Below are 27,256 nucleotides of genomic sequence, written 5' to 3' on the forward strand. Positions count from 1 at the left end.
CATGTGAGCCATTCGGCTCTTGAATCGGATGCAACCGCAACAAACAAAAAAATGAACAAAAAAACATCTTAAAGTGACTATGTGACTAAGTGCAAACAAAAAATCCAAGAAAAGACAGCAAAATATTGCAGAAAAGGCACCAACGCTGTGTGCACAAATCCCAGTGGGATGCAAGTCAAACAACAACAAACAACCACAAGACAACTTAGATTAAGGCCATCAGTCTAACTCCGTGCTACAACAAACAAACATGGACAAACCAAAAAACTTTTTTTTAAATCGTCACCGGCGATTTGGTGGCCGTGAGTGGGAATTGAATTGTGGGGGTGGGTTCGTAGCGCTCACCGCGACTACAACACCACCGCTCCCCACCGGGGGCAGCACCACCAGCAACATCATCGTCGTCATCATCGTCACCATCGTCATCGTCGTCATCACCATCGTCATCACCATCACCATCGTCGTCATCACCATCATCGTCGTCATCATCGTCACCATCGTCATCACCATCATCGTCGTCATCGTCGTCATCACCATCGTCATCGTCGTCATCATCATCACCATCATCATCGTCATCACCATCACCATCGTCGTCATCACCATCATCATCGTCATCACCATCGTCATCGTCGTCATCACCATCATCATCACCATCATCATCGTCATCACCATCACCATCGTCGTCATCATCGTCATCGTCGTCATCACCATCATCATCACCATCATCATCGTCACCACCATCACCATCATCGTCGTCATCGTCGTCATCACCATCATCATCACCATCATCATCGTCATCACCATCACCATCGTCGTCATCATCGTCATCGTCGTCATCACCATCATCATCACCATCATCATCGTCACCACCATCACCATCATCGTCGTCATCGTCGTCATCACCATCATCATCACCATCGTCATCATCGTCATCGTGCCCCAGCAAGACCGGGCGAGTCGAGAGCCGATCGCGTGGCGGCGCTCGTCGCGAGCAATCGACGGCGGAGTTGATGGATGGCGGTGGTCACGTGTTAGTCGGCGGCGTCTTCGTCGGCGGCTCACTCCTGTGAGCGCGCGGTGCGGCCACCTCCTCTGACACCACCAACAACAACAACCAACAACAACAACAACCACCAACCACCACCCACCAACAACACCACTACCAACAACAACCACCACCAACAACACCACAACCAACCACCACCAGCACCACTGACCACCAACAACCACCACCCACCACCACAACCACCATCCACACCACAACCACCAACACCACAACCACTACCAACAACCACCACCCACCAACAACACCACCACCAAAACCACCACCATCCACCAACAACACCACCACCAAAACCACCACCACCCACAACCACCAACACCACAACCACCACCAACCACCTCGTCCCGTGCGACGATGCCGACCTCGTCACGGGCCCCCTTGGCGCTGGGCCGCGAGCTGCTGCTGCTTCTCGTGGCGGCGACTCCGAGGAGGAGGCCGCCGCTGCCGCCGCTGGGCCCCGCGTGGCGCAGCAGCAGCAGCAGCAGCGCGGACTCCGCCGCGACCTTGGCGGAGGGCGGCCGAGAGCCGGCGGTGAGACAGGCCTCCCTCTGTCTCTCTCTCTCTCTGCCTGGGATTCAGCCTGGCCACGACTGCCCACCCGGGTCCGTGGGTTCTCCCTGGGTTCTCCCTCCTGTGCGGTACCTGCCACGAGGTCACCCCCCTCTGCCCTCTCTGTCTCCCTCTCTCTGCCTGGGATTCAGCCTGGCCACGACTGCCCACCTCCACCCACCCGGGTCCGTGGGTTGTCCGTGGGTTCTCCCTCCTCTGGTGTTGACGTTGAGGTCCAGGCGGGTGTTGGTGCCTGACCCCCGTGGTCTGGTGTTGTACATTGAGATCCTCGGCTGGTGCCTGCCTTCATTGAGGTCCTGACTTTGTAGATACAGTGTCTTGTGTGTCTGTGGCGGTTACATAGAGGTCATGTCTGTTATATAGGTTGATGTCTTGTCCGGTTTCTCCCATCGAGTTTAATATCGGTGCTTATCCTTGAGGTCCTGGCAAGTAACGACAGTCCCTTGAAGTCTACTTCGAGGTCAACATTAACCTTCAGGATTTATATAGATGCTGCTGTGGGTGTTCAGGAGGTCATTGAGGGGACCCACGGGTCTCCAGGAGGTCCTCATCCGTCTTGAGGCCTTAAAAACGTCCCCTGTTGCTCATAAAAGTCCTGTATTGTATCACTTGAGTCCCCATAGATATCCAGAAGATATCTTCTTGGTTCTTTCGGTAAAGTCACGTAGAAGGGAAGTAATAAAATAATAAAAATAAAACATAATAAAATAATTTTCACGACGTTACGGCCACAACGCAAGCAGCCGTCCTCAAGTGAAGACCAGGTCTGTCGGGGAGTTGCTTGCGTTGTGGCCGAAACGTAGTGAGAATTATTTTATTACTTCCCTTCTACGTGACTTTACCGAAAGAACCAAGAAGATGAATCCCTGCAGTCACGAAAGCTTTACATCGAAATCCAGAATATACCTAACCTTAATGCTCCCTCCCATGGCTCTCCCAGGATATCTAAAAGACACCTTGCACTTGGGACCTAATTCAGTCCCTTTTTTTAGTTGCCATTGATCTCAATAGTGTCCTGTGTACATTACTTAAGTGCAAGTGTTTTTGTATTCCTTATATCCATGTCTGCAAGGCTGGGCAGAAGGAGAAAGTTGAGGCCAGAAAACTAAAGCCGTTGCTGGAGGACGGGCCCGATCTGAAAGAGTTCTTGTCAGGAGAGTTGGCAGATCGGAGCAAGTGGGATGAATATAAAGGGAATCTGATACGTGGCAAAGGAGAAAGGTAAGACTACTTGTGCACACAGAAGACGGCATCCACATTGTATTACAAAATAATACATTACTTGCATTTAACCCTCTTTTAAACTGATTCTATCTTTAAAGGCTAAGGCTGCCTCCATGGCTCAAAACGAAAATTCCAGTCGGAAAAAACTACAACCGATTGAAGAATACACTCCGGGAGCTGAATCTGCACACGGTAAATGCACTTTTTGTTACCGCTTACCGCTCTAGATTATAATACATCATTTGTCGTGACAAAATAATCACCCAGATCGGGCATCTGCATTTAAGTGATGTTCATGTCCGTGTACATTCTCTGCCTCCCCCATTGCTCTTAGGTGTGTGAAGAGGCTCGATGCCCCAATATTGGTGAATGCTGGGGAGGAGGCGAGTATGCGACAGCCACCGCTACCATCATGGTACTTTTGTGATTTTTATGTTAGCATTTACTGAATCTATAAGTCATCATTATCGACATCCTCATCTCCCACTTCTACTTCTCCCACCATCTCTTGTCACCTAAATCTTTCTCTGTTGATTATCACAACATTACGGCGGGAGTGGTAGGTAACACATTCCTGCGGAGGGAGCTGGTAGGAACATTGAGTTGCTCGGTCAATGGCCAGGGTCAACGGTGGCGTGGTGCATACCGCAAATATGCCCGACTCTTTGAGGGCGGGCACAAACCGGCGTGAGTAGGTTAAACGTTGAGTTTTATAAGGGCACCACGGGGTGACCAGCCCCTCCCCACCCAGCCCCTCCCCACCCAGCCCCTCCCCACCCTCCCCACCCAGCCCCTTCCTGCACGACGGACACAGTAATCCCCTGTGGGCTGGTGTAACCAGGAGGTTCCTACCAGTAATAATAATGTAATACAGCACGGGGAGGTCGTGTCGGCGTGAGGTTTATGTGGGTGTCGTGAGCGAGTGCACAACTCTTGACAATGATGGCACTGGCGGTGCGTTGCAGCTCATGGGAGACACGTGCACACGGGGCTGCCGCTTCTGCTCGGTGAAGACGGCGCGCGCGCCTCCTCCGCTTGACCCGGCCGAGCCGCACAAGACGGCGCACGCCATCGCCGCGTGGGGTCTCGACTACGTGGTGCTCACTTCGGTCGATCCGCGACTGGTGAGCGCGGTTGTTGAATGTGGTCTGTGGCTGTGGATGCATCGGCGTGTGAAACACGTAGTGCTCCATAGGAAATAGCAAATGGATGTAAGTTCGAATGTTTTGTCTGCATTGGGTTGTAGTGACTCGGCGATACCCTCATACGATTCCATTGCATTGGTTTTATGAATTGCGCATCAGCAGAGATTAATTAGGATTCATATTGTGGTCTGCTAAAGGAAATAGGAAGCAGGGATTACTTAATTTTTGTTTGCAATTTAACAACAATGTGTAAACGATTAAGTAATGCAGATGCCGGCGAGAATTTTTGTAACGTTGCTGTACTTTATATACTGAAACACACATGTATGTTTTTATACGTAAGTAAACATCCTTGGCTTGCATAAGTCGCGAACATGTACACAGTGCAAACGCCTACCGCTAATAAAATATTTTCTCTCCCAAGACATATCTGACGGTGGTGCCGCGCACATCGCTGAGACCATTCGGCATCTCAAAGAAAAGTACGCTTCCCTTTTGATACAAATCCCATTCACTTCCTTTTTAGTCCCAAGAACGGATTTTTTTTAATGAAAATAAACTTCTTCATTCCACGTTGGCTCATGCTCAGGAAGCCAGAGCTCCTGGTGGAGTGTCTCACGCCCGACTTCCGGGGTGACCTCGCGGCTGTGGCGACGGTGGCATCGTCGGGCCTGGATGTTTACGCGCACAACGTGGAGACCGTGCGGGAGCTGCAGCGGTGAGTGAACCACGCATGTTTTTGGAGCACAAGTGTTATCCCCTCATACACGTGTCTCTGGGTACTTTGTTTTCCTCCAATATGCAAAACATTCCTTATGTAATTGGTCAATTGTCCCACTGCAGAACCCTCCTGTAAAGGGTCCTGAGACTCAAGTGAGGCTTTCCTGTAAAATAAATTACATTTATCCGTGTTTTTGGAGAGGATGATAAAGACTTGCATTTGTATCAGTTGCTTTGGAGATATAAAGCACACCTCTGTACTATTTAGTACGTCTGACATAACCCTGTACTTACAAGTGAGCTCATTGCTGGAGTTTAATTTTGGAGCTCTATGCTTGTGTAATGTTTACCATTTACAGGAAGGCACGAGACCCCCGCGCCAATATCGACCAATCGCTGAGTGTCCTGAGGCATGCTAAGGCAGTGCAACCGAGCCTGCTCACCAAAACCTCCATCATGCTGGGCCTCGGAGAGACGGACGAGCAGGTGATTTCTACCATGAAAGGTGAGTGGGCAGCCCGACCAGACAGGGAGTACTTACGTGAAACAAATGTGACACATTTGGGGCATGTCGGGGCTGGAGGGAAAATGCAACCAAAAAACAAGTAGCTTATATATACAGTAAAACCTTGGATTGCGAGCATAATTCGTTCCGGAAACGTGTTTGTAATCCAAAGCACTCGTATATCAAAGCACTCGTATATCAGTTTTGATCACGTGACGCTCGGCAGACAAAGCGTATACACGTACTACTCGTATTGCAAGACCTCGCTCGTTTATCAAATTAATATTTATTTAAAAAATGTGCTCGTCTTGCAAAACACTCGCAGACCAAGTTACTCGCAATACAAGGTTTTACTGTATATAGAAATGCTGTGCCCTGGACTGGACGATGCAGGTTTTAAACTTTGTTGGTGAGAAAAAAAATCCGTTAAAATCACAAGTGCGTAGTTTTAGAATGCCGTGATGTCACTGACTTTGCACGGATGTTTTAATTAGTGAATGCATCACTTTTGCTAGAGTACCATGGGAGAGTACACAACCGTAATTTATTAACATCTTTTATTTTCTCACCATGAAATCTTGCCTTTTATCGAATATCCCGCATGTCACACAGCCAGAGTACGTAACTATAAGGGCTGCTTATGGGTTGCGTCTTCCCTTAATAGAGCAAAGCAGAACATGGCACAGCAAGGATCAGCACCTGACCATGCAGCATAGTTGAACAATATTTCTATATTGCGAGTGGAGAAAATTTACTTTATGACAGTGACGCATTACCTCTTGGCATTACATGTGCCACATGTTGTTGTGGCAGAAATCCGAGATGCTGGAGTTGACTGCCTGACGCTTGGGCAGTACATGCAGCCTACAAAACGACACCTAAAGGTATGGCTCTAGGGAGAGCTTATCAACAAGTCATGCATGTGCCTCTATCGAGCAGACCAGCTTTTTGCTACTTCCACCATTATTCATATGCAGACCATCACGTGTCACTTCCAATAACAATCAGAGAATACATATCGCATGCATGTCAATTAACTAGTAGACAATCGCTATAGATCACATGACAAAAGCTGTGCCACTACTCTATGCTATACAAAAATACTGAGTAAGTCATTGACCAAACATTCAACGTAAGTTCCATCTGAGAAGAGTCTTGAGGATAATTCAAAGGTTTCTTGAATAAAAGGTTATTCGTCTTTTAAAAAAACATGAATACAGTAATTGGGATCCCTAACTGAAAAGATGTAGCACAAACTGAACTAAGCAAGGGAGCATAGCTCACCTTGAATGGGGTGCACCTGAAATGGCCACATCGCCCTTTCCACTTGCCTTCCTTTTGGTTATCACAGACAATGCCATTGTTTGGGCAGAGTGCAGCCCATGCACTGTAGTGTAAAAGAATCCTGCAGCGAAATATTAATCCTATTCCAAACCCCAACTCTATCCATCCCCATAGTTTAAAAAAATATTTTATTATATTTCAATCAGAGACCAGTATAGAGCACAAACCGCAACATCCATCCCTATAGTTAACATGCATTACCCCCCATTGGGCCTCAAAGGGAAGTAATCAGCAGCAGTGTTTCACAGAGCAACCATATTTTTAGCGCCTCTGCAGTGCAGGCCGTTTGTGTGCGGGTGCCAGGTGGAGGAGTACGTGACCCCGGAGAAGTTCCAGCAGTGGGAGCATGTGGGGAAGGAGCTGGGCTTTCATTTACACGGCCAGTGGACCACTCGTGCGGTCCTCCTACAAGGCTGGTGGGTGCCCCACGGGATCGGAAAATATGATTGCGTTTCAAGAGCAGTGCGTCTCGATTGCCTTGTGCCAATGCGTTTCACTGAACATCGCCTTGTGCCAATGCGTTTCATGTACAGGTGAGTTTTTTCTGAAGAACCTTCTGCAGCAGAGGAAAGTGGACGAACGTGCTTAATGCAGGGCGGTGAAGGCGCTTAAATGTGAAGGCTGCCGATGGAAATGAAAATTTGCTGTCTTTACAGCAGTGCCTACAACACAACACCATTGTATAGCTGCTCTTGAGGGTAGGCAAGGACAACAATGTAAGTCATTGGTGCAATTTATCCTCGGAATAATCATTGCGTTATTGTTTTCATTATAAAGCTACTTGCATGTTTCATCACCCTTTATTATTTCAGGGTTATGAGTTGCAGGATATACATTGTTTGCTTTGTAAAGGTGGTAGGGGTGGAAATAAGTCAGTTTAATATTTTTGCCTATAAACTCCAAACATTGCACTGGAGCCTAAAACTCTACACATTATATGTTACATCACTTCTAAGCATGGGAAACTGTTCAAAAGCTAACAGAATTAGTTGAAGCACTGCGGGTTAATTTGTATAAATGTACCATTTTGACTGCTGTGTCAAGCAACTGAATTGTAATAGCTTTAAATAGTTTTTTGCTTAAGGCCAATGATTAATTGTCAGCAAGTCAATGAATGTTTGATTGAATGCACTAATATTTGTTGAATGAATTAACGTGACTCTTGGTCTATGATCAAAATAAACGAAAACGTAAACAATATTGCTTTTTATTGTTACAAAAACAACTACAGCATATTCTGATTAAATGCTTGGAATGGTCCATGATTATAAAGATAATAAACATTTAGGAATTAACATTTGACAATGTAATATACCATTATAGTGTTAAAGTACCAACTGTGCTAAACATACAAAAATATGAATTTAAACAAATCGAAAAATTATTGCAGTATATGAATGCTCCCACTAATTAAATTAAAACCATTCAGTAACATTTTCAAAATCGGAGCTCATTACTGTTCAGGTTGAAAAGACAGCACACAATTGTATGAATGTTTGGAGTTATTTGTTCCTCTGCAGCTAAACTCTGAACCCATGAACTATGAAACCACTGATTAATGTCAAGGTTGAACTGTGCCCATATGTAGAGACTAACTCTACTTCTCTCTGAACTAAAAAGTACAAAATACGTAAAATAATTCAAGTAAACCTTCAGCACACACGATACACATGGCAACCCTGGGAATACTCAACTTCAAGTGTTATGGTGACGCAGCCTGTTAGCTTAGAATTTCAGCTGTGTGTACAATAACATGTATGGCCAAGACATTTGATTTGCCATACAATAGGTATGGCCTTTCAACTTATCACAGCCAGGACAAAGGGCTTTAGATTACACTGGAATAGAGTGCTTGCAAACCCTAGCATTTTGAAAGGAGGAAATGCCTCATTGGACCATTTCTGACCAAAATTCTACCACTCATAAGACAAAAAATCTGATGCAACAAGGTACAGCCAGCAGTAATAACTGCCTTGTAATTGGTGCAAATACGTCGTGAAGGCAGGACACTATCCCACTCTAAAAACTACAAATATTTGTACCCAAGCCTCTGCCAATTCCCAACACATCCAACATTTAAATCAACTGAAATGTGCAGTGGTGCATGGACTGTGAAGAATCCAGTTGAGCATCCGCAAGGCTTTATGTAGGTACATCATGTCCTGTTTAAACCACAGCGAGGTGCCTCTTGAGCGGATTTCACATTGGTAATAAAAAATTCGTATGATCAATACAATACATTATCAGTTGTTGGACTTGTCTCTTGAATGATTAAACATGCGAGGATTTTGTCGTTTTGCCAAGCGCGTGGTAGGATTCGGGCAACGGCTCGGGCACCACGGCACATTTTGTCTCTTCCCTTCGCTCGTGCGGTTGGAGCTGTGCTGCCCGTGTGTCATGTGACTCGGAGCCCGGGCTCAAACCTCCTCCCCCTCAGACCTTGGCGCGTTTCGCTGGAGGCGATTGCAGCTCCGTGTTCACGTCGGCGGCGCTTGGCGTGAACGGGATCCCGTTCTTCACCACGCGTTTCCCGATCGTCTCGATCTGCTCCCTCCGACACGTGGAAAGTGTCATGCATCATACGGAGCGTTTCCAACATTTATTCTCAGTCATCAAGGCCAAGTGCCAATGATGTCTGCACGACTCACTGTAGTTTAATTTATACTGGCGGATCATGAAACTGCGACACAGTTGGCACAAGACCCCTACGGTCTGCGCTCAGTTTCGTCACCAACATCTGGCTTTAGTTCTTTGCCTTGGTCGCTGACCTCTGGGTGAGACTCCACTGCCACAATCTATTTTTGCTGATTGCATTTACAACGCTTTCTTACCATATATTCCTAAATTTCCAAGTTGCTTTCAGTATGAAATTCCAACCATCTATTGCATTTAGGTCCAGAGATTTCTTGACCTTATTTGGCTAAAGCTGTCCAACGAACGATCGACGCAACATGGCTCGGAGGAATATAACACATTTCAAGTGTTTAACCGGGAATTAATTTCAACAATTTGAATTGTGGTAGCACCTGGAAGCCGATGTGCTGCAGCTTGTTGTGCAGCGTGTCCAGGATACGGCGGCCGTCAAACAGGAACGCCGGCTTCAGCATCCCCCCGTAGATTCGTTCGTAGTCCAGCTCCTGACAGCGCGCGTCGACGAGGGCAGTAGCGACAGAAAAGGGGATGTCGTTCAGTCAGGTGCAACTGCCAGGATGGATGTCGCAGTGAAGCGAACGCAACCTCGAATCACTAATGCTGACATGAGGTAACTACAGGCGTTGAGTCACCTGTTGGCTTTTACAGTAGCTACATTACAGGGACATTTAGCGTGATACACTTTTTAAGTACAAAAATGTTGAACTTCCTTCACGCCGTACATAGCCAACCATGCTAATAAGAGGTGTAGGAAAAGAACTGGCAGCAGTCGTTAAATATCTACACTTTTATCCATGCATAGGTCTGTATCATTACCAATATAAAGTAATTGTTTTACTGTATATCCATCCAGATGGAGTTGGATGGATTCATCCAGCAGTGGATAGACAATGGCTGCTCCTGATAGTAACTTTTTCACTCTCACACTAGAGTAACTGCGCTATACAATGTTCTAGAAAGTCACATTTAATATATATTAAACAGCACTACTAATATCCCCGTGAATAACCGTGGCGAGTATCTCCTTGCCTGACATGTAGTTACTTCATCTGATTTGAGCTGTGCCATGTTTGTCAAGACAGGTTTTTTTTCTCACTTGGCTGCTGATGATCATGACAATGTCAAGCACAAGCACTTTCAATACTGCCGGTAAAAGCAGCAGTCACGTCGGCCCCACTGTATACACGCGCGCGACACTCGGCAGTCAGGGCCTGGCGCCGAGTAAACGGCGAGCCTGAGCCCCAAGACGAAGCTCACCTTGAACAGGTCCCACTCGGTGCAGATGACGATGGCGTGAGCTCCCTCGCACGCCTCGTACGGGTCGGTCACGATCGTCACCAGCTGCGAAACTGACGGCAGAGGAAGGGAAATCAAAGGGCGGCTTCAATCCCCACACGTGACACATCGAGAAGAAGTCAGCATGCTCCGTCAGCAAGCTCCCAGCATCATGAAACGGACCTCCGCTTCTTGCCGTGTTCGCTAGCCTGCTGTCGGACGGTGCGCGCGCAGCGATTCCTTGGCTCACCTCTCTCAGGCTCATCGCCGGAGATGGCCGGCTGTGAGAGGTCCTGCACGATCTGCTCCTTCCTCACTTTGGGGTCGTAGATCTGCAGACGTGCGCCCTCGTCCATCAGGTACTTGCTGATGTAGATGCTCGAGGACTCCCTGTGGCGGAGAACATGGCACAGCGCTTGATGGGCACGATGCCCCGATAAGAGTGGGACATTTGTACCCACGAAAGCAATACGCACATCGTGTATCTAAATCAATGAGAATGTAAACACAAAGCCAAGTTAATCGAAATTAAGGCCTCTGTAAAACGTTCATTCAAAGTTGATTTTTTAAATTAAATTTTTTTTCACGGTTCCCACCTTGTATCTCCCGTGTCCTTCTTGAACGCGAACCCGAGCAGAGCGATCTTCTTGTCTGTCACCGTGTTGAAGAGGCAGCCGATGATCCTGGTGGCGAAGCGCCGTCGCTGATATTCGTTGATCTCGATGACCTGAGCCGCCACAGAACCGGCGGGTTGAGGCAGCACGGCAGAACGAGTGCACGCAGGGAGGGGGATACGAGCAGGTACAAAGCACATCGGAGCAAACCAACTATGTTCACATGTCCTTTTCACTCAAAATGTGTAAACATGCCCATGTTTAAACTTAAAATATTCTGATAAAAATTACAGACTGCTGCCATGGCGCAATGGTTAGCACACTGGACTTGCAATCTAGAAGTCGTGAAACAATGGGTGAGTTGAAACAATGGGTGAGTTGCTTAAATTCCCCTGCCTTTCTCCGATTAGTAGGTTGCGTGCTCTCTCTCAATCTTTCTTGAATGGAGCCCCTTCTACCAGCGGGGCTGCTTTGCCTTTACCACCTTCACCCTTCAATAATAAGTCCTCCCCGGCTTGTGTCGGCCATGGGGATTATTAGGTTATATGTCAAAAAGCTCAACAGTGCAAGTGGGTCAACACAGTAGAGTCCCAAGATCGGTTCAGATATCACTCCTCGCTGATGATAGTGGCTGCGAATCAATCTCAGACCGCCGGGTCCTTGACGCAGTGCGCTCACCACTTCACCACTGCTCCACCCAATGTTTAAAACAGGCAATGCAATTTCACATTGTACCTAACAGGAGATCGTGCTAATACGTCAATAACAATCTAACCACACTGCCACCTGGTTAGGGTGAAGGACACGGATAAGGGAACACCTGATAGCCTATTGCTCAATACCGGTGGATGAAGCAGGAATAGAGTTCACTAAATATTCTAGCACGCGAGGTGTAACTGGACAAAAGTGAGTTAACGACCGTTTCAAAATTGTAAGGCTATGGACGGAGTGGCACTAGGCTCATGTGCGTGGCACATTGAGCTTTTTTTCCAGCGAGGAGTAGAGTGACGCACTCACCTGCTGCCAGTAACGTGCCACCTCTGGGAGGTTGAGTGCTTCACACAGGTAGACCAGATTGAGCACGTCCTTCTGGAAACAGCTGCCTCCAAAACCTGCATACAGCAGCGACAGCCACAAGACACACGAAACAGCCGCATGATACATTTCAGTGCACTACGCTGCCACTGGGCCTAGGACCAAATCACCCGGAATGCACGCCAATGTCATTAGATCTCTAAAGCTAAGCAGGCTTGAGCCTGGATAGTGCTTGGATGGGTAATCACCATCCACAAAACAGGTTGTCATTGGGCTTGCGGGGCTAAGTGGTGGGCAGCAGAGGGCAGAGTGGCAACATCCATTGTACTGTATTGTACTTCCACGCTCCCCTACATCACCAACCCACACTGACCAATGTGGTGAAGTATGGTCAAATAACCCACACCGTGTTGGCACCCCTCATCATTCGCAAATGACCGAATCAGAATATTTATACTGGAGGAATCCAATTAGCTATACAACTCTTTTCCACAGTCCAGTAGATGTGCCAGTGAAATGTGCCAATAAAGACAAGAATCCTGGGATCACTAGGACAACACGGACGTACGTGGGTGTGTGCAGACTCCCTCATCTACACCAGCCTAAGGGTGTGCATTGGCCTTGCGGGTGTGCATGGCTGTATGGTCTGGTCACTGTTGTTGGTTAATAGGGAGTGCAAATTCATGTACGCCTCAAGAGCACAGATGTATGGGTGAAGGGAGCTCCAAGGAAAAATAGCAACTTCTCACAGAGTGAAGATTGAATGGGAGCTTCAATAGATAGACTCGGCTGCTGGAGCAAAGATTGTGTGGAGAGTACAATGAGATGACGGTAGGGGTAGGAGTCAATTGAGGATAGAGTTGAAAGGGAAGGGTAGTGGAATGCATGGAGGGTAGTGGAGTGAGATGAGAGGGTATCAAGGTAGAGTGCATGGAGGAGTTGTCAAGTCAAGTAAAATTAAATTTTTGTTTACAACAGGAGCAAGGGGAGAGGTGTCACCCTGTCTATGGAGGCGTGTGTGGCCACATTCTCGTACCAACGCTGGCCTTGAGGAAGCAAGAGCCGATGCGCCGGTCGGTGCCAATGGCGTGCGCCACTTGCTCTACGTCAGCGCCCGTTGCTTCGCACACCGCGCTGATCGAGTTGATGCTGCTGATACGCTGAGCCAGGAACGCGTTGGCTGCCTGTGTGCACGCAAGGCCTTATCATTTAAAAAATCGCGTTATTCACTGTGAAAGTGTATAAACTTTTTGATAAACGTGTAGATTCATTGTAGATTTTTACCAAGCCATCGTCATATACCGTATAAAGATTACATATAGATCCGAGTACTGTGTAATGACTGTATATACATTGTAGCTGGAAAATGTTGGCAATATATCTGAAAAAATGAGAACTAGTCGAAGGGTTTCGGTGAATAAATTCACACAATTGACGATGTTGACAACCGAGACAAATATGACTTGTGATGCCATCGCATGATGACGGACGATAAAGAGAAAAATGGAAATTCGATGACAATAAAAAAAACAACCAAATCAACAAAACAATAACGTAACATGCAATACAAAGTGAGAAGCAAAAAACAGAAAAATAAACCAAATAAAAAATAAAGGCGCACAAGTTTGGAGAGCTCTGAGGACCAGGTGTTGGTGGCGATGATCTTGCTGCTCGGCACCCAGTGCAGGTAGACGGCACTCAGCGCCGCCACGGCGCGCTGGCCCTCGCTCGTCTCGTCACCGCCAATCAGGACGCGGTCCGGGTTCTTGAGGTCCCGGATTGCCGTGCCCTCCGCCAGGAACTCGGGGTTGGACAGCACCTACGATGGGCACGACGAAACAAATCGCAGCAAGTGTATGTGGTCCATTAACGGACACACGCGTGTACAGCGTTGAGTTAGTCCCTTTGTCCCTCGCCGGGACAGAGGGTTCTCCTTCAAGGGATAAATTTGACTTGTGCTGGGCTTATATTGAGCGCTGAACTAGGAAGAGATGAAAAAATAAAATTGAAGATTAAATCCATAAAAAACAAGCCATACTCAAGGTGAGTTTGGTTAAGGAAGTCAGTTTGTTTAGTTTGGTTTACGAAGCCACCTAGAGCTCCTGGTCATTAATCTGAGTCCCTATCACTTACATTAACTGTTAGTCACGTAACAATGTATTGATTGATACATGCATTACATGTTGTGTCAAAGAATCAATTATTTACAAGTTCTGCAAATCATACGTAAATATACCCTACCCTAAAGATGCAAACAAGACAACGTGATTAATATTTTTTTCAGCCGAACTCAAAAAGCAATGATTAATATTAACTGAGAAATGCTACAATCTAAGACAATACAATAGAGACGATACAAAGACAAACATTTATAAATTATTGAAATTAATTACCTGAAATTCGACAATCTACCGAATTTCTGGGGGGGAATGATCATACACGTCTATGGTAAGTTGCCAAAACACAGCAAAGACCAAGACGTTTTCTTCTTCCCTTCATTCATGTAATGTTCTGACTCGCCCCTACTGGGCGTCTGTGAAAAAGAGCTTCATAGCTCATCGGATTCCTCTAGTATAAATATTCTGATTCTGATTCACTGTGCCGGTAACATGGCCGAGCGGTAGAGTGTCCTAACTTCCCAAATACGAAACATTTCCCGCATATTACTTAATTGGGAAATCACATAGCAACGTCGTTATAGTGTTAAACTACTGCAGACTGCGCGGTGTCTGAAACAACATAGTGCCTTCGTGATAGGCTAACAATATAAAAATGGGACGAATTGATTTGATTAACCCTTTTCCGTTCCGAGACGTGTGCAAGCTCTTGGGTGGGTCCTGTTAACCTCCGAATCTCGGAATGTGCAAGCGGTTCAATGTTAATTTTATTCAGAGACACAGCGCCGCTTTTTTTAAAGACATCGTACTCACCGCAGAGAACTGTAGTGACACGATCGCACTCTCCGATAACGAGTGCCAAACTGTTTCCGCACGCCCCCCCCCCGCATGGCCTTTTTACTTCCGATTCCATTCCGATGATGTACATGTACGTCATTGGAACGGGAGGGCAGTGAGAGCCACTGCTTGGACCTCCACTGCCACCACGAGCAACCCCGTTAAAGCACCTGCAGGTGCAGGTCGGGCTTTGTGTTGGCGTCGAAGATGCGCTTGATGCTCTCGGCAGCGCGCACGGGCACAGTGCTCTTCTCCACCACAATCTTGTAGCCGGTGGAGAGGCCCACGATGCGGCGAGCGCACGCCTCGATGTACTTGAGGTCGGCCGCCCGGCCCTTGCCAATGCCGAAAGTCTTGGTGGGAGTGTTCACCTGTGGCACAATGCAAAATGCTTTTAGATTAACGATTTAGAAAGACTTCCCTTCCCCAACCGGCACGAACCAGCATGGCCAAATATGGTCAAACAGCCCCCCTATGACCAGCACTGTATGGGAAGGCCTTCATCTCGCTCTGGGATTGACAATGGGATGTGATTAATATAATTATTATGAAATTTCACTCGGGATTTTACTTTTATTAGCCGAGTAAGGCAGATATGAACAATCTCCAATTAGGATTTTCTTTTCCCAGGTAGCTCCTATGCGTACTGGATAATCCATCGGACTATGATTTCTCACACCAACAAACCCACCGAGATGAAGATGAGGTCAGCTTCTTTGATGGCCACATCGATGTCCGTGGAGAAGAAGAGATTCTTGCCACGGCACGACTCCACCACCTCCTGCAGCCCCGGCTTCAAGCGAGGACAAGCCCAGAGCGAAAACAATGAGTCATCATCGGCGATTGTCTATCCAATGCTGGCCTCCCCATGTCATCGCGAACCCTCACGGTCCTGTAAAGCCACAATACATCCCCCACTCCTGCACTGTTCTCATCAGTCTATCTCTATGTAGTCATCCATGCAGCCACATTATTTCCTTTGGCTGCCATTCCATCTACCAGTTTAATTTTTCAGTCATTATCGCTTCCAGCGAAGTGTCCTGACAAAACCCACTTACTTTGTTGTGTCAGGGATGCTGCCGTGTAATAATTAACACACTGGACTTGCAATGCAGAGATCATTGGTTTAATCTACTGGCGTGACAGTTAAAAGTGGGCAAAGTTGCTTAAATCCCCCCACCTCTGTCCACCCAGCAGTATAATGAGGGATGGGGTAAATTGTGGGTACTTGCTTCTCTTCCAAGACGTCTGGCCAGCGTAGAAGAGTAGGATAAACGCCCTCTCGAGGGGCTTGCCAAAGCTCCCCCTAGCTGACATCCTTTCGCCAGCTGCGGCATGAGCAATCAATCGTGGGGCTGCACCCTTTTCGCTCCATGTTTTGTCACCCACTTACTCGGCATTAGTCGTTTTCCCGTTATGTAGAGCCAAACAAGGCCGATGGATACTGTCCTTGGGGCGGGCGGGCGGGGGGGTGGACGAGAGTGGCATCAGGAGAGGGCATTATGAGGGGGCAGCGTCTCACCTCGAAGATGGGCAGCGTGGGCGAGTTCCAGGCATGGATGCGCTGCTCGTTCACGTCGACCACGGTGACGCGCACCTCGGGGCACATGTGTGCGATCACGCTGCACGTGGGGCCGCCCACGTAGCCCGCGCCGATGCAGCAGATCTTGCGCACCACCACGTTCTCCGCCATCGAGTCGCGCCTGGTGCGCCGCAAGACAAACATATCCCCAAAGTGTGGCATTCATCAGACTCAAAGGATGTTATTTCAGCCGGTAAGGCCCACTGGGCGAAACGGCTCTTAGATTGACGGCGATGGTGGCAGTTACAGGACATTGCAGGGTAGGAACGTGCAGGCTAACGGGAATAAAAACCAAAATTACTTTTTATTTCTACGAAACTCACGCCAACAATTGGCGCAAAAAGAACAGTTCTCTAAAATAAATCAAACACAGTGTAAACGATTTAACGGAGTTTTGGATCCAATGATGTTAGCGAACACCTATTAAGGTCAGCACGAGTGGTGTGGCCAGCACCACATCTGGTAGCCTCTGTCCTCCCTAGTGCTGATGCGCACACACCGCACCAGGCTGAATCAACCGAGTGGAGACCCCAGGATCCGTTCATATATTTGACAGAGATGATAGCTGTGGCAGGGAATCAAACTGGGGCCGCCGGGTTCGCAGAACTATGCCATTGCACCCCACACACGATCCATACACACACACATACAGATGTCCACGTTTTTTTTCCTACCCAAACGCGCAATCCTGTCTCTATTGGTTGTCATGTACAAAAGAAAAGTGAGCTCACTGCTGGATATTCCGGGGAGGAGGCAAGTGTGCCTTCGTTCTTACCAGATGTTAAGTCGGCTTAAGCAGAGCTGCTATTCTATTTGTGCGTATGGCAATACGTCCAGGAGCTAAATGGCCAGTGTCCACGTGTTGATAGCCACGACGAGAGGGCCTCAAACTGGAACACAAAAACGCACACGAACTCTCCTTTGTGATGCTACGAATGTGGCCACATGTGCGGCACCGTGTCATAAAATAAATGACATTGGCCATGCTAATCTGTCCGGTCAGCCCGAATCATCCCTGTGTTAATAAAATGGTTGTAACTTCCAGAGTATCGGGGTGCACAATTTCAAACATGCAGAGAGTATTGCCAAATACTCGTGTGCTACGTAAAGTCAAAGTTTACGTAATTTGAGGAACGTCAAAAAATCCTCCATTTCACCGACCCACACTGACCAGCGTGGCGAAGTATGGCCAACCTCCCCCATGACCGACACAACGTGTTGGAGGCCTTGGGTTGACACAACACTGTGTACATTGTGCTTGACACTCGCATAGCTGTCAACCCATTCGGTTTACTCCGTATTCTTATGCAGGGGAATTGAGTTTCCAGGTCCATAAGGCGTACAGTCGTTTAAATACGGGCAAAAAAATGTGCTTTAATCTATTTGTTTGTTTCTCTCTTGTGATGGGACTTAGTGGGATGAACGTTGAGATTTTCTAAGGGCACGGGGTGACCAATATAAAGGTCTGAATTGGTCTGTAATAAAGTTGGCGCTGATAAGGGGTTGACAGGTTTGTAGTGGTGAGTGTACTCGTGGTGAGTGCAGTAGTGTACTAGCGGTGAGTGTACTAGTGGTGATTTGTCTATTTGTGTTGGTCTGTTATAAGGTAGGCGCTGAAAAGGGGTTGACAGATATGCACTCAGGTCGTGAGGTTTGATGCTTTCCTGTGCACACAATAATTATGATAATTATTCCAATGCTCTCCACAATTCACTATCCTCCCTATCGCATTGCTGCTGTTGTTGTCAGCCTGTAGCGTTCTCCTGCGAGACAAACGCAACCCACATTTGATTACATTTCTTCCTTTTAGTTGTTATTGTCAAGTCGCGACTTCCGTACTCTTTAAATGAATCTGATACTCTTGCCTGCTCTTGGTAACCACTTCGTAATGAACGTGACTGGTGCGTTGGCTTAACCATGCATACAAAAACGCAACACAGGCGTCCAATAACAGCCTCAACATACATACGGAGCAAGATAACTTCAACACGTCAATAACTGCCTCTAATGAAAACATGTATGATATATTATTTTAACATAAACTATTACATGTTATTTAAAGCCAGTGTTGTAGACCGTTTTGTGCTAATTGTACACCATGACCAACGCAGAAGCAACCATCGCCAAATAATGAGTTTAATACGGAAGAGCCGACGTTTCGGGGCTTTGGCCATTGCTAAAAACAGGTAGCTAATGCCGATACATCTCCGATTAGTAAGTCGTGCTCGTCATGTGGCGTGCCCATGTCCGTCGCCTTAACAAGCAACAGCATTGAAGTGCGTGTCAGGCGAGCGGAGGTGTGCTGCAACGTACTGTCTGTCTGTCTTCTGCTGTTACAAGACGTGGAATTCCACCCTCGTTTCGTCGCCGCTGCTGCAGCTACAAGACGTAGAATTCCACCCTCGTTTCGTCGCCGCTGCTGCTGCTACAAGACGTAGAATTCCACCTTTGCTCCGTCGCTGCTGCTGCTGTTGATGCTGCAAGACGTGGGATTGCACCCTCGTTTTGTCGCTGCTGCTGTTGATGCTGTTGATGCTAAAAGACGTGGAATTCCACCCTCGTTTTGTCGCTGCCGCTGCTGCTGCTGCAGGACGAGACGCGGCCACGTGGACTTCGCTCTCAGCTGATGGGGAGGGGGCGGGCCGGCGGGTCGCGGAGTGATGACGTCACGGCAACGACACGCGGAGACAACACAAATGACGTCAAACACAAATGACGTTAAACACAAATGACGTCATTTTACGCGTAGGCCTATCGCGACCAATGTGACTGTGTCCGTAATATAAGGAGGACAACTTATTCAGTTTTTAAGTTTCATTTATTTGGTGTAGCCCTGTGAGCCATTCGGCTCTTGAATCGGGTGCAACCGCAACAAACAAAAGCAAAATGTCACAATTTTTGTGAAAAATTTCACAATTCTGGCTCATTAAGCTGGTTTGTAATCAACAGCGAAACGTCGTACTCGACTTGTCAATGTTGTTGTGGGTTTACTCTCCGGCGCACACATCCGATGAATCTAGATTTGAAGCTTTCGTGACTGCAGGAATCCATACTCTTTGGTTCTTTCGGTAAAGTACTCTTGCTGATACTCTACCTGTACTATGTACTTCCAAAAAAAAATCTGCAGACTACCTGCTGGATATCCTCACTGTTTCGAAGAACAAATGTGACCTAAGGTCTCATTTACCAGCTTCACATTCCCTATTGCCGCACAAATACTGGAGGAAGGGCCTTTGTGGTTGATGCCCCCATGGTCTGGAACGCTATTGCCAATAAACTGCAATTCTAGATTTGAAGCTTTCGTGACTGCAATGATTCATACTCTTAGGTTTTTTCGGTAAAGTCACGGAGGTAAAAATAAATAAGAATAAATAAATAATAAAATAACAGAAATAATTATATTTTTACTTCTATTATTATTTATTTTTCATAATAGAAATATTAATATTATTTCTAATATATTTGTTATTTATTTTTACCTACGTGACTTTACCGAAAAAACCTAAGAAAATAAAAACTGCAACTTGAGTCACTACCTGTGAGATCTTCACTCAAAACTGCTCTAGAGGAGCTGTACACCCCTAGCTGCCACTGCTATGGGGTCGTTCATAAATGACGTCACGCACCTAGGAGGGGGGGGGGTTCAGACATTTGTGACGATGTGTGACGAGGGGGAGAGGGTTTGAGAAATGTGACGTCACATCAAAATGCGCAACTTTAAATAAATATAGACAACACGTTCTACTTAATTAAATAGACTTTTAATAAACGTTTTCTCCTACAACATCAGAGTGCAGCGCCACATTAAATACGCACTACAATGACAATAGTTTAAAACGATTTGAAGCATGTTTTATTTTCAAAATGGAAATATGGTTTTGGGGGGGGAAGGGCAGAGCTTTGTGACGTCATATTTGAGGGGGGGTCTGACTTTTTGTGACGCCGTGTGACGAGGGGGGGGGGGGGGGTCAAAAATCGCGTGACGTCATTTATGGACGGCCCCAATGCAGAGTGGCCTGAAATCAAATGCATCGCTCCGGATGACCGCTGCAAAGTATGATCTTGAGTTTTTATTACAGTGTGCTGATCTTTAAAGGTGCATTGCAAATTTTTGATACTCTTGCTGATACTCCTGCTGTTATGGAGTGACTCATGCTGCCAGCTATGGCTGCAAAGTTTGGTAGTACACGTTATGGATATCGTTTATTGTTAAAATTAAATCACAATTCCTATGATCACTGTTACATTGCTTTTATAGCTTTATTTTGGTGACTTCGAAAACGTATAGTTTAGCCATGTTTGTTGAAGTACAGAGCCTGATAATTTTCATCTAAATTGTCTCATGGTTGTTATTGTTTGACTTGCATCCCACTGGGATTTTTGCACACAGCGTTGAAATACGGTGCTTTTTCTGGAAGACTTTGCTGTTTTTTCCTGGATGTTTCTGTTGCGTGTAGTCACTTTAAGATGTTTCTTGTTCATGTATTTGTTTGTTGCGGTTGCACCCGAGTCAAGAGTCGTATGACTCACAGGGTTATACCGAATGAAACTGAAAAAAAAATTGGCACGTTTTGTTTACACGACAAATCTCACCAATCGGCTGTGTCGGGTGGTGGCGGGTTTAACGACACATTTAAGTGATGATTTAAAGCTTTCGTGACTGCAGGGATTCATCTTCTTGGTTCTTTCGGTAAAGTCACGTAGAAGGGAATAAAATAATAAAAATAAAACATAATAAAATTATTCTCACTTCCCTTCTACGTGACTTTACCGAAAGAACCAAGAAGACATTTAAGATGATCTAACTCCCCCTACCTTTTTATGAATAAATGACGTCACGCACAAGAGAGACAAGTCACGGCACGGAGGGATGGGACCCATGAACGCGGTATGGCGTCATGTAATTGTGTGCAGCGTGACGTCATTCTCCAGAACACGCCTTGCATGTGACGTCACCAGGCGGGCGTGGCTTATTGCCTTTTGACGTCACTCCCGGCTGGACACGCGAGGCGGAATTGGTACGAAGCGGCGGCGGCAGCAGCAGCAGCGCACGGGCATCGCGATTCGTTTAACGATCGATTAATTATTAGCACAATCGATTGTACCGTTTTATCTCCGCGCGATATGTGAACTGTTAATCGATTCGTATGCGATTATGATTAACGATCGATTTTTCCGGATCGTTTGGATTGTGTTGGACTTCTTTCGCACCACCATTGGATCCTCCTTTGCCACTAGCAAAATATAATTGTTTTTTTTTACCCTTTTATCTGGCAACAAAACTGACATCTTTTTTTTACAAGGAGTCATGTTTGCATTGACCACAATACCTGCGGTCGGAATGCAAACAAAAATCACAACTCTGATAATGTATGTGCACTGTCTTTAAAATTGATTGGTCCACACCCTAGACAGCTTTCCTTAGAGCCCAGTCTCACATGGTGTTGGACCAGATGACGCCAAAAGGCGCACAACTCAAAGACAATGCACCATCAGAGTATGAGAGCTCGGGGTAAGCATTTACACCATTGGAACCTCCTTTGCCAGTAGCAAAATATAATTTTTTTACCCTTTTATCTGCCAACAAAACTGACACCTTTTTTTACAAGGAGTCATGTTTGCATTGACCACAATACCTGCGGTCGGAATGCAAACAAAAAACATAACTCTGATCATGTATGCACTGGCCTTGAAATTGATTGGTCCACACCCGAGACAGCTTTTCTTAGAGCCGAGTCTCACATGGTGTTGGACCAGATGACGTCACGTCGCCGACCGTGCTAATCGAAGGTGCGGGCAGAAGGACAACAAACTAAACACAACAACAAGCAGTTATAAATAAATTTGTTTTCTAGATTTAAAAGCGAATAGCTCCAGTGGTCTCATAATATCAGAATATTTATACTGGAGGAATCTGATGAGCTTTAAATCTTGCCTTTCACACATGTCCAGTAGTTTCACAGATGTCCAATATCGGAAGGAAGAGCGTTCCAGACGGCCGCGGAAGCGCATCCGAAAGCGCGCGATGCGGTATTTCTGGACAGCTTCAATCGATGAGTGAATCGAAGAAAAAATCGATTCGTATACGATCTGTTGCATGCATTTTTTGGGGCGTAACAATAGAATGTGATCGATTATGATTAACGATCGATCAACCATTGAATGTCAGATCATCCGCGACTGCGAGGTTCCGTCTATTGGTCTGAACGACCCACGCCCACTGTTATCTGTGCCATGCTCGCAGTGAAAAGCTGCTGCCGTGGTTGCTGATGGACAGCACACTCGGCTTGCGATTCAGTGGGCCGTCAATTCCATTCAATTGAAATAATGGCGCTATTTTTTTAAATAAATAAAATGCTGTACCCCAAGCAGGTCGCGTGTGGCGGTGGGTACGCTCACCTCCTACCCTTCCACTTTGACGAGATCAGTATCTTATTCTTGGTTCTTTCGGTAAAGTCACGTAGAAGATAAATAATACAAATAAAACAAAATTCTCACGACGTTTCGATTGCAACACAAGCAATCATCAGGTTTGAAAACCACAGCAAGACTTTTTTTTTTCAAAATTTGATAATTTTATTGCTTAATTTTTTATTATTTGATGATTTCCCTTCTACGTGACTTTACCGAAAGAACCAAAGAGTATGGATTCCTGCAGTCTCGAAAGCTTCAAATCAAGATTGGAAGAGTCAAAGTGGAAGAGAAGTAAAAAATACCCTCTTGTAGTAGAGTTCGCTTTGGTGGAGACCCCTTGAGCGAACATTTTAATGACAGGGGCTGCACTTTCACCATTATCACTGTAGCCAGGGTGGCAGAGAACCTCCTCGCGATCCAGGGAAAACTCTTTTAAGTTATAACCAGATTGAGGCGCTTAAGTCTATGACCATATCACCCGGATCACGCCAGATCTCGGAAGCTACACGGGTCTGAGCCATCAGCGGCTCAATATACTGTATACGTACACATTTTGTTGTGATGCAGTGGCTATGACCCAAGTCACTCTTGATGTCTCCTTTGGCAAAATAAATACACGTTACCCGAGTGCTTAAGGTGATGGATTTAATTTACACCAGTAGCCACGCAAGACGCTTTATTTTATTCCTATGGTTATAGTACTATTTAGTACCATACTTTTCACCACAAGATTTCCGGTGTAAAAAAAAAATAGACTTTTTTGTCAATCGGTTCACACCTAGTTATAAAGTGTGTTTGTACCTGTGTTTTTTTTCTGTGCAAAACTGCCGAAAGTCCGGAAGTTTGACTTGGTCATGGAATCGGGGCTGATGTCTGTGTGTGCAGATAAAGGCCGGGTCTTGACATTTGACCAGACTGGTGGATGAGGCTCTATGACTTCAGAACTTCAAGCAGATCAGCCAAGTCATGGTGACCCGTTTATATCTTCCCACCCCACTCCAATCTTATCCAGACTGTTATCGGTGTAATTTCATGAAAGGAATCCATGTGGCACGATTACCTGCTTCGTGGTTATAAATATGCATAGCCGCTTTCAAAACAACCTTAATTGTCACAATCTCGCAGATAAGTGTAACCATTCGTTCTAGTATTATTTGGGTCTTTCGGTAAAGCCACGTAGATAGAAAATAATAAAAAATATATATAAAAATATCACGTTTCGATCGCAACACAAGCAATCGTTATCAGGCGAAAAAATATAGCGGAAGAGCTGCTGAGGCAGAGAATGGCCCACAGAAACAGACATCACAGAATTACTTCTGCAATCCCAATAGGGGGCAGCACTTTTCCACCATCTCTGGTGAAGTGAGGTTCAACGGACGACGGTCAAAGCAATATTTGTAATTTTCAAAAGCTGGAATTTGGCGAAATTAAGTGCAAAACTATTTATTTGTGATTGTTTTTTGCGTGAAGTCATTAATACCTTGTCTGAGACTTGAGAAACCCAGTCTAATTGCTTTGAGATAATATTCTGCTATTTCTTTTAAAGACTCGCAGACCTGGCATCACTTGGGCTCTGCCACAGAGCTGGCAAGCGCGAGAAAGAAACGAGTTCGTGTTGGTGGCCGAGACATCGCCGTCTTCCACCACAAGGGACAGTTTTACGCTCTGGACTGGCGCTGCTACCGTGCGTCTCTTTGCTACGTTCGTGTGCACTGTGCAGCCAATGGGTCATCGTCACTGATGTTGGGGAGGCTAAATTAGTTATATCTGTATTTCTAGGGCTTATATTAGAGATATATATTACAACCACAATTTACAACACTTGAAAAGTAAATATTGACTTAAAGCTTTCGTGATTGCAGGAATACATATTCTATGGGTCTTTCGGTAAAGCCACGTAGATAGAAAAATAAAAAATATCACGTTTTAATCGCAACACAAGCAATCGTCTTCAGGTGATGACGATTGCTGAAACGTCGTGATAATTTTATTAATTTTCTATCTACATGGCTTTACCGAAAGACCCATAGAATACTTGAAAGGTAGCTCTGCTATTAGGCACGATTGACCTGCTACTAATGGTTATAAATACTGTATGCATAAGAATAAGGTGGCCCAACATTTTCAAAACCTTAATTTGACAAGCAGGATGTTATGGATTAATCTGCTTCCAAAACCATTGGTTTCATACAAGATGATTTCATATATTTTTGGAATCTGAACAAATTTTAACTGTGACAAGGAAAATACTTAAAATGAAATTTAAGGTATGGTGCTAATCACTTGATTTATTTTCCAGATGCAGGAGGACCTTTGCACCAGGGAGACATTGAGGTGAGAACGTCAAGTTATGACATCAGGTTACACACGGCTCCAACTCAGGCAGCAGGTGTACTACACAATTTAAGAGTCAAAATGGAGGTTATAATCGTAAGAGATGTGGAGGAAAATAGGGTAGTTAAAATTGTATGAAAAGGCTACAGGTGGAAAGTGGAAAGCGTTGGAGTGAAAACAAACTATTCTTGAGAGGTTTTTGGGTTAAATTGCGCAGATTGCGAGATCTAACCCAAAAACCTCGTATGGATAACATTGGTCATGAAAGTTACGCATTAAACTAAAAACTACAAGATCTTAGCCCTTTCCCATTCAGAGACGTATGCAAGTTTCAGGGTGGGTCCTGTTCACCTCTGAATCTCGGAACGCGCAAGCAGCTCAAGAGTTAATTTTAGAGGCATATCACTGTTGTTTTAAAATACATTTTACCCACCGCAGAGAATTGGAGTGACATGACCGCACTCGATGATAGCTGGCGCCAAACTGTGCCACATGCCCTCCCACATGACCTCCCCCATGACCTCCCACATGACCTTATGGGAGCCTCAGTACCGATAAAGTTATATCTTAGTTTTTCTTCCGGTTTCGTTTTCATGATGTACACATACGTCATCGAAACGGGAAAGGGTTAAGAGCTAGAATGCCTTTCAGAAAGGTCACTCGTAGGCAGAATAAACTTTTTTTTACCAAGATGTGTTTATCTACAGGAGCTTCCGGATGGTACGGCTTGCCTTATCTGTCCCTGGCACGGCTACCGCATTGGGCTGGCATCTGGCGAGGGATTCTATAGGCCCGCAAATCCCACGGGTTCGGCGCCCACCAGCGACTGGTGCTCGAAGGGCGTACGTCAGCGCATGCACCATGTGGAGGTGCGGCCCGACGAGAGCGTACACGTGGCTCTCTCCGACCTCAAGTCACCCCGCGAGTCCGACCGATATGCTTCCCGCAAGCCGAAGAAAGCAACATTCAAATAACGTGGAGATATCTTTTAAATGACGAAACTGCTTTGATCAATTTTCTATCAAAGTGGGCCTTTGAGTCAAGACAATCATGCTCAACCTCTGTGCAAAAGTGGATAAAAGGTTTAGACATACATTTTTTCTATTTGTAAATTAATAATGGATGGAAAAAAGTCAGGGTTGCACTGCCTGAAAGGAAATGGACTTAAGGATTTTACATAAGCAATTGCATTTATTAGGCGCTTAAATCCCAGGACATCTCAAAGCATCGTACAAAGCGCAAAACCACGAAAATACAAAGGATAAAGTGGACATAGTTAAAAATCTAAATATATATTTACATCCATTGTCAATCTGTTGTAGAATGCCTCCCCACATCATGTTGCGGGTTGTTTGACCGTACTTTATCACGCTGATCACTGGGGCCAAGGCGACACTGACTGGGAATCAAACTCAGGTTGCTGGGTTTACAGCTCAATGCCCTAACCACTGCAACCATCAATCCACCCCACAGCTCAAAATGTTTCTGTATGTACTGTATATTGCTAGGTTTATCATGCAGATTGTTGCCTGCATATGGACCGAAATGGCACTTGAATTTCTTTAAATACTGGCAGTTTATAATGCATTACAATATGTCACTTTAACTGTATGACATTTAAACAGTATAATGCTAAACATGTTCATGACAAGTGGACATTCACGGGCATGATTAAGTTTCACACTTAACTATATCAGTGATAATTTTTTGTTAGATATGTGTTAGAACAAGTGAAATAACATATCATATTTTTTGGAATGAACATATGAAGGTAAATAGTTAATGTAGACCATTGCCATTTACCTGTGGTAGAACGAGCAGA

At 45.7% G+C, this 27,256-nt stretch overlaps 3 protein-coding genes across 3 annotated transcripts; 2 read left to right on the plus strand and 1 right to left on the minus strand.

The window, feature by feature from the left end:
• Positions 1-1,090: 1,090 nt before the first annotated feature.
• On the plus strand, positions 1,091-8,811 carry LIAS (lipoic acid synthetase). Its single transcript, XM_061552275.1, is given in 12 exon segments — positions 1,091-1,594; positions 2,706-2,854; positions 2,956-3,049; positions 3,192-3,272; positions 3,823-3,971; positions 4,419-4,484; positions 4,592-4,720; positions 5,082-5,227; positions 6,041-6,111; positions 6,875-6,937; positions 6,939-6,987; positions 7,105-8,811. Coding segments are annotated over 12 exon segments (1,230 nt in total). The 5' UTR covers positions 1,091-1,417; the 3' UTR covers positions 7,161-8,811.
• Positions 7,763-19,306, minus strand: UGDH (UDP-glucose 6-dehydrogenase). The gene is made up of 12 exons (XM_061552272.1): positions 18,997-19,306; positions 16,624-16,804; positions 15,793-15,894; positions 15,272-15,472; positions 13,769-13,966; positions 13,184-13,331; positions 12,130-12,224; positions 11,095-11,225; positions 10,749-10,888; positions 10,481-10,572; positions 9,598-9,708; positions 7,763-9,115 (listed from the first exon to the last, which is right to left on the minus strand). Exons 2-12 carry the CDS (start codon positions 16,792-16,794, stop codon positions 9,005-9,007), a joined length of 1,500 nt encoding a protein of 499 aa, XP_061408256.1. The 5' UTR covers positions 16,795-16,804; positions 18,997-19,306; the 3' UTR covers positions 7,763-9,004.
• Positions 19,307-21,603: 2,297 nt separating this feature from the next.
• Positions 21,604-27,165, plus strand: LOC133342902 (Rieske domain-containing protein-like). The gene is made up of 5 exons (XM_061552278.1): positions 21,604-21,701; positions 23,983-24,066; positions 24,647-24,784; positions 25,400-25,434; positions 26,142-27,165. The coding sequence occupies exons 2-5, from the start codon at positions 24,030-24,032 to the stop codon at positions 26,406-26,408; spliced, it is 477 nt and encodes a 158-aa protein (XP_061408262.1). The 5' UTR covers positions 21,604-21,701; positions 23,983-24,029; the 3' UTR covers positions 26,409-27,165.
• The last annotated feature ends 91 nt before the right edge of the window (positions 27,166-27,256 follow it).

This window comes from Lethenteron reissneri, chromosome 16 (assembly GCF_015708825.2).
Source record: "Lethenteron reissneri isolate LAM-NWPU_2019-01 chromosome 16, ASM1570882v1, whole genome shotgun sequence".
NCBI lineage: Eukaryota > Metazoa > Chordata > Hyperoartia > Petromyzontiformes > Petromyzontidae > Lethenteron > Lethenteron reissneri.